The sequence below is a fragment of the Zingiber officinale genome, chromosome 1A (genome assembly GCF_018446385.1).
Source record: "Zingiber officinale cultivar Zhangliang chromosome 1A, Zo_v1.1, whole genome shotgun sequence".
NCBI classification, from domain to species: domain Eukaryota; kingdom Viridiplantae; phylum Streptophyta; class Magnoliopsida; order Zingiberales; family Zingiberaceae; genus Zingiber; species Zingiber officinale.
The window spans coordinates 11,006,061-11,016,769 of record NC_055987.1 but is presented as its reverse complement, the minus strand read 5'-3'; the positions used below and the strand labels follow the sequence as shown (position 1 = coordinate 11,016,769).

At 39.1% G+C, this 10,709-nt stretch overlaps 1 protein-coding gene across 2 annotated transcripts; it reads right to left on the bottom strand.

Moving 5' to 3' along the window:
* Positions 1 to 231: 231 nt before the first annotated feature.
* On the bottom strand, positions 232 to 1,941 carry LOC121999828 (probable RNA-binding protein ARP1). 2 transcript variants are annotated; one of them, XM_042554471.1, is made up of 6 exons: positions 1,656 to 1,941; positions 1,397 to 1,583; positions 1,156 to 1,297; positions 888 to 924; positions 549 to 774; positions 232 to 469 (listed from the first exon to the last, which is right to left on the bottom strand). In XM_042554471.1, exons 1-6 carry the CDS (start codon positions 1,821 to 1,823, stop codon positions 444 to 446), a joined length of 786 nt encoding a protein of 261 aa, XP_042410405.1. In that variant the 5' UTR covers positions 1,824 to 1,941; the 3' UTR covers positions 232 to 443. The 2 variants fall into 2 exon arrangements, with proteins under 2 accessions (XP_042410405.1, XP_042410398.1); XM_042554464.1 differs by having other exon boundaries at positions 232 to 481; positions 1,656 to 1,939.
* Between the last annotated feature and the right edge of the window lie 8,768 nt (positions 1,942 to 10,709).

The following is a 10,709-nucleotide window of genomic DNA, read 5'->3' as shown; positions in this document are numbered from 1 at the left end:
AAATATGTCCATCACAATACTTTCCCTTCCACTTGTCTCTACTGCAACCTATGCAGCTAGAGGAAAATATGTCCATCACAATACTTGCCCTTCCACTTGTCTCTGCTGCAACCTATGCAGCTAGAGGATGCAATCCATGGGAGAAAAAAAGAGACAGGTTTGCGAAGGTATTATTGTCCTAGACTACATAAAATGCAAAACCTTTAGTTTCGACAAATGAGGCAAACCACATAGCTATAAAAGACAGTCACTGATAAAAAGGTTTACCACAAAGAATAAGTAGGTAAACAAACAAAAATTGCCTTGTTACAGATTGTGCATCTATGTGATGCAAGTTAGAGAGTCACCAAAGAATCCCCAAATTCTAATAGAATAATCAATTAACGAGTTTGCATCTTCATCTTTTCAGACTGTCTTGGACCATTCCTTAACCAACCATGCAATCAGTTGGCTCCTTTGACTTGTTCCACTGCGACACAAACTATTAGGGTATTAGTGATGCCATGGTGCTCAAGTACAGCTCGCTGTAAGTAAATTTTGTGATGTACCAGACACAGGAGGAGGAATTGCAGTAGGCTTGGTGGAGATGATGGTGGGGATGGCAGCAGTTGGTGAGGTAGGGAAGAAGTGAGCTGTAGGAAGTGCCATGCCCTGAGATTGGTGAGGATGCCAGTGGAATAAAGGGTACATTGGCAGCATTCCATTAGCAGCTGCTGCTGGGTAAGCGAACTGCCCCTGGTAGAATCCTCCTCCCCCACCACTCGGGCTCAGCTTCTGTAACCCAACTCATGTCATTTATTTGATGTTCATTAGAATTTAAACAATTATTATTATTTATTAGAATTATCAATTTTCCTTTCTATGTACGAGAAGTGTGTAAGATTTACCGAATTGTTAGGGAAGTTCGTGTAATTCGGCGAGTACCTGCACGTGATTAGAAAGAAAGACGACTTATTAGTTACGACAGTGGCATGTGCGTCGCACGTGATGCGCATGTAATTAGATGGCACTCGACAGCTGCGATCTGACTCAATCTAAGACGTGGGGACCACAGTGAAACAGGACCACGTGGGAGCCAACCAGCGGGCGCCGGAGACGGCGCCCGGCCACCGGCTCCATCGGCGAACCGCAGGCTGTGAGGGCGGAGAGACTTACGCGTCGGCGGAGTAGAAGGGGATGAGGCCGTGGGGGTACTGGTGCAACTGGAACGGCGGAGGCGGAGTTCTCGCGGGGTTCGGGTAGTACCACTGCGCAGCCGGCGGCGCTGGCGACGCGACTCTCGATCCCACCGCCATGCCTTTCCGGTAAACAAACAAAGACCACATTTTCGTCACCAAATCAGCAACTTCCACGTACTCAAAACCAGAGGAAGGGAAATGCGTCCAAGGCTCCGTACCAGGCGGTGGCTGCTGGCCCCCACGCGAAGTGAACGGTGCTGGAGCGGAGGGAGGAGAGTGTCGGATCCCGACGCCTCCGCGCTTGGCTCCCAGCGAAGCCAGGTTGCAATTCGCTCGGCGGCCGTCGATCACCGGCGCCGCGTCCTCGCACGCCCTCTTCGCCGCCTCTGCTTCCTTGAACGTCACCTATATACCATTTCCAAAGCACTACTTTACATAAGCCGCAAGCTTCCTTAGTCAGACATTGCGAAAACTTACGAAGCCGTAGCCCTTGGATCGGCCGGAGATCTTGTCCGAAATGACGACGGCTTCGAGGATCTCCCCGTACTTCTCGAAGTGCTCGCGAAGCGCCTCCTTCTGCATCTCCCACGCGAGCCCGCCGACGAACACCTTGGTGAGCGTCGTGTCGACGAACTGCTGCCCCATCTCCGAACGAGGAAGGCAGGCCAAGAAAGCAAACCGAAGAGAGGGATTACGGTGAGAGAATGGCGAGGAAGAAAGAGGACGATCGAAGAGGGAAAGAGGAAGTGGATAATATAAAAGCAGCGACAGCCTATCAACGTGCTCTCCTCGTCTTTAATTGGCCTCCACAAATTAAGGCCGCGACGTCATGCGCCCGACTTTCGCACTGCCAATGAGGCGGCACGCGGAAGCCACATCAACCCTACGACTGACGGTCCTGTTCCCGCGTCGAGGATGCCGTTCTGCCCTTCCCCGTCCAATCACGGGCGCCACTCCAGAGGCTCAGGAGAGGAATCCCGGTCCCCAATTGCACGTGGAAACTGGTCCGAGACGTACTGTTGAATGCAGTCGCCCAACATCCGTAACAGACAAAACGGTCTCCTACGAGGCTACGACCGGACAATCGAAGCTGCAGACCGCAAAGATCACGCTACGTAACGGAAAACGACAAGGAGAACATACAAACTAGTATCCGACCAACCCAATCCTTTAGATTCCTTTCGTGTTGCATTCGTATGGACAACTGTAGGGCAACTAAATTAATGGATCATTCAGAGTTAATTAGCACGTTGGACGGATGAATCAAGTGAAATTTAATGGAATAGCAGATTGCGGATGAATTAGCTGGAATCCCTGACAAGTGAGCTGGCTGAGGGACGACGACATAATACTGAAGAAAAAACGTAGCTCCATAAGCTCAGAATCAAGCCAGTGGCCACATGCACTAGAGCTGAGTCCAGATCCTCTGCGCCCGCCTCCCGTGCGCCCTCTGCATCTGTCGCTACGTGATAAAAAACCCACGCGCTAAGCACGTGCGTTTCTCCGCTCCAGTAATAAAACCCAACTCCAATGCCGCGTAACGACAGACGCAGAGGGCGCACGGGAGGCGGACGCAGAGGATCGGGACTGACTAGAGCTAGTTACTCTTGTGCGCGTAGACACAGGAACTAATCACTGCAAATCACATGCCTCCATGTGTCGAGAACCCTTTTCAGCTGGGAACAATTACATAGCGGAAGTTTGGACTAAGCCACGGAGTAGCACACAGGACTAGCAGATCTCACTTTTTGTTTTTAATGATTAACCCTAGTTGGCATGCATTGGTGCAGCTGGCAGATGGACAGGCATGGCACCATGTCGAGGTGCCAGCTGCATTGGTACCGTCGTGGACTCCCAAACACATCAAAATGATTTATAAAATAATTTTACAATAAAAAAAAAATCAGTAGATAATCTAATTTATAGCATTGTATTTACCCAATTTAATATATTGGTAAAAATAAAATAAAAAAAAAATCCGGAGATAGCGGCAAATAGGGGATCAAATAAATCACGTATTTATAAATAAGTTTCGATTTAGTAAAAATTTATTTATATTAGTTCAATATATATAAGATTAATTAAATAAATAAATTTAAATAATTTATTAAATTAAATAATAAGTTTGAACATATATATGTTTAACTCATTAATATTTGTGAATAATGTTCACGAACCATATTTATTAACAAAATTCTTATCAATATACAAAATAAATAATAAAATAAATAAATAAGTTTGAATTATTAATCTCAGTAACCAATCAAACAATTAAAAGTTTCAAACAATCAAATAAATTTGAATTGAGAGTTCGATAACATCTAAACGAACCAAGCACAAACAAAACTCAAGCCAAACTTGAATTAAAAATTCAATAACAACAAAACAAACTAATTTCAAATAAGCTCAAGCTTATAAAAAATAAATCAAATCAAACTTGAAAAATTATTTCAAAAACTTAGTTTATTTTAAGTTTAACTTGACTCGATTACCTAATTAAATAAATTTGAACACCCTAAAATTTAATTCGGTTAAGCTCATTTACAACCTTTGCGGCAGAGCCTATTTCTTAATTTATCAGACATCTAAGTATGGATGAATTTTTCTCAAACCAACTAAAAAATAAAAAAATGTCACTTTAGTTTTAAATAGTAAAAAATGTCCCACTTTGACTCTTTTTGTTTTAATCAAAAGCACACTCCAGCCGAATAACCTATTTAATAAAATGATACAAATAGCGACACACACATTAAATCCTTATACAATCGACTCATTTTATAAATATGACAAAACGATATAGTAATAATTACGATTTCATAACTACTATAATTATAATAATTATAGTAACAACGGAACTATATACTATAATAATAAGTTGAATTATGTTGTAATAACTATAAGATCATAGATCCTATAGTGAATATTTTTGAACACTAAGTATGTCAAATGAATTGTAGCAACTATGAAACCGTAATTATTATGATGTCACTATAAAAAAAATCAGTAATTTGGAATGAATTTTGTGATGAATTAAAAAAAAAATTCATCGTAAAATAAATTTGCGTCGAAAAAGTTTTCCTTGTAAATAAGCCATTGCCAAATTATGCGATGATAACATGTAAATTCATCATAGAATTTGCAATAAATTATATTTTCGTCACCAAATTCATTGTAATTTTGCAACGAAAACTAAATTTGTCGCAAAATTACCAAACGCAAATCTACGATGAAATTCTATTTTCGTCCCAAATTTGACGACTATTCTAGTTTTCGTCATAGATTTGGCAACGTTCATCACCAAATCTAGTTTGCAACGAATCCCCATTACGTCCTTGATTTGGCGATAATACTATTTTCATTGTCAAATATGTGACGAATATAAATTTGTTGCCAATCTATAAATTTGCCAAATCTGCAATAAATATAATTTGGTGACAAAAATAATTCGTCTCCAAATTCAACCCAAAATTCTAAAAGAATTTCTGGAACCTAGCCTTTTCTACATTTTATTATATTAATACAATATACATCAACAACCATTTACAAACTTGTTTATATAACACATCCTATTTAACATATAGATCCAATACATCCTAATTACACATCCTATTTCACAATATACACATCCTATTTATATCCTAAACCAAATCCATATAAAATTCATACATCCAAACAAGTCAATAGGTTACATACACATCGTATTTACATATCAAATCTATAAAAATAAGTCAATACAAGAAGTATCAATTACATATTAAATCCACCATACAAGTTAATTGATACATCACCAAATCATCTTCTTCTTCCATACCAAATACTTTATTTTCCTTTAATTTTGTTTCTTTTCCTGCATCAAAACAGACAAAAAAAAAAAAACAAATAAACAAACAAATAAAAAGTATCATTTATAAAAAGAAAGAAAATACTATAAATTAATACAAAACATAATACTTCGTGCATGGATTTTCAATTTGTATTGGTCTCACCAGCTCTGTTCAAAATAAATTAATAGTATTAATCATAATTACAAAAACAGATTAAAAAAACACTCATTTTTTTTTAAATGTGTAGGCGAAAGTATATATAAATGCAAGTTCCTTCCCTGTTTCCTCGGTTTGAAAAAACACGGCTAGAAATAATAAATAGATTAAAAATTTTATGAGAATGTTAAAAACGTTACTAATCTGCATGCATGCTCATCCATATTAATAGAGTCTCCTGTAAGTACCCTGTGTTAGTTTTGATATGATCAACTGAGTCAGAATTAGATTATGTTGTCTTTTGATACTTTGTGTCTAAGTGTGCAAAAACTTAAGAGCATAGAAACTTGAGCAAAGACACCGCTAATGAGAATGACACCACGGGAGAGAGTCAACGGGCTTGGTGTGTCCAAGGCATGAGGCGCTGCGGAAGAGTATGCTGGCGGATGAGAAGGAGGCGCGCGATATTTCGGAGGATGAGAAGCCGGAGCGGAAGGTTGCTTGAGAAGGCCGGAAAATGGGTTTAGGTGAGCCCTATTTTGGATGATCGAAATTATCCAAACTAGTAGAGCCTGAGCAGAAGACCCGAACGGGAGTTAACTGGAGTTCGGGGGTCCAGAGCTGTTCCGGGCGCTCGAACCGGTTTGGTCCAACCGGGGCATCTTGGCGAGGTACTCCTGTGCGAAGGCGGTTCGGGTGCCCACAACCCTTCTAGGCGCCCAAACCGAAAAGTTTATCTAGACTCATTGCGTCGCGATCCATTACGATGTGGATAAAATTTTATCCACGTCCAGACTCCCGGAATCCTTTCAGGCGCTCGGATCAGGGCTATAAATACAACCCTAATCCTAGTAGTTCAGAACAACATTTGTAAATAATATTTTTTTCTGTCCTACTTTGTGATTTAGTGCTTTAATTATTGTAAGAGCCTTCTTCGCCCGAAGGAGATTTGATAGTGAGCTTTCAACATCTTGGACTTACAATCTTCTGATTGCAAACCAAGTAAATTGTTGAGGCTCTTTTCATTTATTAATTAGCTTATCAATCTTTATTATACAAGTGTTTTATTATTTCCAAAGTCGAGAAGGGTATTTGTTTATTTTATATTTTACAGGACAATTTACCCCCTCTTGCCGGTCGTAAAGGACCAACAAGTGGTATCAGAGCCCAACCGCTCTAGAAGGACAAACTACTGACCAAAGCACAAAAGAATATGGTCGAACCGAGCATTTATCCACCGAAGTTCGAGGGAGAGTTTGTGAACTAAAAAAAGAATATGGTCGAACCGAGCATTTATTATGAAGTATGATTTTGTAGCACCAAAGGATAAAAAAGAACATCAGTGGACGAAAAAGGAACAAGCCTACTTCGTGGCAAACGATAAAGTAGAATTTCATTTGCTGAGTGTTTTATCGCTACAAGAAGTCAATTGAATCGGAGCCTACGAGTCAACCAAAGAGCTCTGGGATAAATTCTTGGAACTACACGAAGGGACCTCGGAGGTAAAACTCGTGAGACGAGACCTACTCCTGAACCAGATCAGCAACCTCTGGTTAGAAGAAGGCGAAATCGTCACACACCTCCACTTGAGAATCAAAGAACTTATCACCGGACTCATGAATCTCAGAGAAAAGGTAATCAACCGAAATTCACTAAGGTACGCGCTTAACGTTTTTCCTAGGACTCCTGAATGGGAAATCCTAGTAGATGCATATTTCATCTCTTGGGACTTAGAGGTAAGTAGTTTAAAAGAACTTTTTTTAACTTTTGAAATTCATGAGTCAAGATATGCAGATCTAAAGAAAGCGTCAAGGCACAACATTGCCTTAAAGGTAAAAATTGATGAACCAAAATCTGAAACTTTTCTCGATGATGACGAAATGACATTCATGTTAAGGAAGTTCAAAAGTTTTTTTAAAACTAATAAATTTAATGAAAAATGATATGTTCAAGGAATGAATCTCAATGAAATGTCGAAGGATAGACACATAAAATGATGGAGTCCACAAAAAGTGAAATAGTAGACCATGAATTTATGTGTCTATCCTTGAGCATTTCATTGAGATTTTTCCTTGAGCGTATCATAAGTACAGGGTAAAAGAAGAAGAAAAAAAGTAAGATGCTACCACTGCAATGAGGAAGTGCATGTCAAAAATAACTGCCCAAAATTAAAGAATAAGGAGAAGGACAAGAAGGGAACCCAGACAAAGCATAGAAACTTAAAGGCGACGTGGGAAACATCGTCAGAGTCGGAGATCGAAGCCCACGCTAGACTTGCGCTGATGGAAAGTCACCAAGAAGAAGAAGATGAAGCGAGCTCATATGAGATTAGCATCGAAAGCATCAAAGAAGGGGAAGCAACGTCAGGAAGAAAGCAGCTCTATAGAGAGAGCATTAGATATCAACAAGGTAAGTCAAGTACGGTCTCTACTTCCTGACCAGTTATTTAAATTTTATAAAAAAATTATTATAAATTAGAAAATTACAATAACAAATTATTAACAAAAAATAATGAGTTAAAAGGAACTTTAGCACGTACATCTTGCCAATTAGAAGATTTCAACAACCTAAAAATTGAAAATAAAAAATTAAAAGTAGAAATAGAGAATCTAAAGAATTCTGCATGTTCGAATATTGCTATTTCAAATTTCAAAAAGTATCAAGGATTAAATTGATAATTTAGGTACCACAAGGAACAAATTAAAACATTATCAAGAAAATATATTCTTAGAAAATTCTTGATTAATTCAATTGGTAGGAACTTATTTTGAGTTCTAAAATCGTGCTTAAATTAAATTTGTATGCATATCGTACTTTTAATTGATTTAATTTTTATTGTTTGCTTAGAATTATCTAAATAAATTGTTTCATATAATTTTTATTGGAAAGTAATTTATTCTTTAAGTTTTTCTAAGAAAAAGAATTTCATCACTTATCTATAAGAAAATTTTCAAATTTTCCTGACTGATAAATTATTTTTTATAAATTTTATAATAAAAATTATATTTTTCTTTAAAAATAATTCATAGAGTAATTTTTGAAAACTTTATTTTTCTTTGAAAAGTTATCATGCTCCTTGTTCAAAAAAATATTTTCAAAATGTTTTGGCCATTATTGAATTTTATATGAATTATTTATTCAAGTGCTACCCTTTAATATTAAAAATTCTAGAAAAGTTATTTTTTGAAAATTTATTTTTTTATGCAAAGTTGCATGCTATAATACATACTCAAACAAATTTTTAAGATTTTTTGAGCTTAAAAACTATTTTAAAGAATTTTTCTACAAAAACATGTCTTTATATAGAAAAAAAATTATTACTACTTAGGGTAATTTTAATTTTTAGTGAAAATATTAATTCTGCTTTGACTATGTGTCTGATTAACAATTTTAAAAAATTTCAAAATTTTTCAATGATTAAACATCTTTTTTAAATTATTTTTTTCAAAAATAATTTATAAATTATGAAAATCTAGATTTTCAAAATTTAAAGTTCATTATTTTTCTAGATAATAGTCATTATATTTTTAACCCTTAGACTCTTTTTGAATTTATTTCAAATTCTTTTCATGGTATACCCATATTTTTAATGTGATCAAAGGGTAAGAACTAAAGGTTAAGTCTAGGGTGAGGGTACTGATCCTGCCCAGAAGCTGAGTAGATAGCCACCAGGATGCGACGCTGAGGTGGCCCTTCGTCTTCACTGATGCTCCCGCGCTCCTGCAACCACAAGTCGTTAGTGTCAAGACGGGAAGGAGTTCCCGGCGACGGCCCTCCGACGCTCAAGTCACACATCGGCACGCGAGGAGAATAAGGGAAGCAAAGAAGAAGAGAATAGTGGCTCCAGAAGACGTCTGTGCGTACCTCCGCGGGAGGGTTGCTCCTCTCCTTATATAGGACTTCGACGGGTAGACTGCACGCTTCCCGAACGGACATGTATTCCCAAACTTTCCCCAAAAGCTAACATTGAAAAAGGATCCCTGACCTCTTACCATAACGGGCCAAACGTATCTCTGCCACGGCGGTGCGATCTTCTTCCGTACGGTCCTCCGTCCTTCCCCGCCGTCAATCGACGAAACCGACTCCCAAAAGGATATTCGCCCCATTAATCGGCGGCACTGACTCCCAGAAGGATATTGACATATATCCCCGTCTTATTTGTCGGTTGTCGTCTGGTCGGCTTCCCCGTGATCGAGCCAACCGACCTCTTCTTTGGCTTCGTACGCATATGTCTTGGCCGATCGGCGTGAATGTCTTTTGCCTAGCTGGATTCCGCCTTAATCGGTCCGATCGGCCTCTTCTTTGGCATCATGCGCCTATGTCTATGTCGATCGGCGTGCTATCCCTTGCCTAGGCCCGACCAACCCCCTCCGAACTTCTTCTGATCGGACGAGGACGAGGGGCCTTCTGTCACCGGCTAGTATCTCGGTTGACCACCCCTTGACTTCGACATCTACCAAAGCGCTGAACTTCCTTAGGGGACTTCCTTGGAGGTGGGCCCTTCCAGGTCATCACCGGCCGGATCACATGCCTCCCCTTTAAGTCTAGTCGAAGGAGGCTGTAAGTCCGACTGACTGGACAAAATAGTGCGAAGATATTACTCCCTGTTTAGCGTTTTGGTCGGCTATGCTTCTTCGTGGGAGACCTACCGATCGGCCTAAGTTTTCTTTACGAGGTGAGACCCTCAGCGAGCCGATCGGAAAGTATGAGGGATTGCCTGACCATGAGTCAGCTACTCTTATTGGCTCAGCTTGTAGAGTCGTTGCCTTGGAACCCACATCGATTCTGAATCATTAATGCGGAGCATGCTTCCTTAATTCTTCTGACAACCGCCCTACGATTGCACGCCACGTGTCACCGCCTGCCGCCGCACGCTTGATGTGACAGGGGGCTGACGCGACGTTTGGCGATTTGAATTTTAACGGCCAGATCTACCTCTGGGTGTTTGTGCTGTAAATCGGATGGCTGGGCGGGGTCTCTTGATATTTATAAGCTAGTCGCCGCCGCCTTCTTTCTTTAGTGCTTTTGTTTCCGGCGATTTCACTACAAGAAAAAAACCTAACAACAACGGTTTTTCTCCGTTGTCGTAGCCCATTTTGAACTGTTGTTAAATGCTGTGTTGTTAAAAGGGGTGCCCAAAAACAACAGTTTTTAACCGTTGTCTTTGAACGCAAAGACAACATTTTTACAACAGTGAAAAACAGTTGTCTTTTCCTTTAAAGACAACAGTTTTTCACCGTTGTCTCTTCAACAACAGTTTTAAACTATCTACGACAACGGTGAAAAACTGTTGTCTTTTTTAGATAAAAAATAAAAAAAATACACAATTTTCCAATATTATAAATCATTCAAAATACTAAATTTCAAAATAAAATTTAATATACAATTTTCTAACATTCAAAAATAATATCTATAACATTCTGAAGAAATTTCATAAGCAACCAACAAAATAATAACACTATTAAAACAAAGGTAGAACAATATAACATGAGATTTTCTACTTAGATGTCGGTGAAGAGGAGCGACTGCAGCTCCTAGTGCTCCTTAATTT

Bases quoted from the DNA above. Each gene is read 5' to 3' on its own strand.
- LOC121999828 (XM_042554464.1), bottom strand. From the start codon at position 1,823: ATGGGGCAGCAGTTCGTCGACACGACGCTCACCAAGGTGTTCGTCGGC. The intron at 1,584-1,655 runs GTAAGTTTTCGC...AATGGTATATAG, and splicing joins GATCCAAGGGCTACGGCTTC to GTGACGTTCAAGGAAGCAGA. The intron at 925-1,155 runs GTAAGTCTCTCC...AATCACGTGCAG, and splicing joins CCCTTCTACTCCGCCGACGC to GTACTCGCCGAATTACACGA.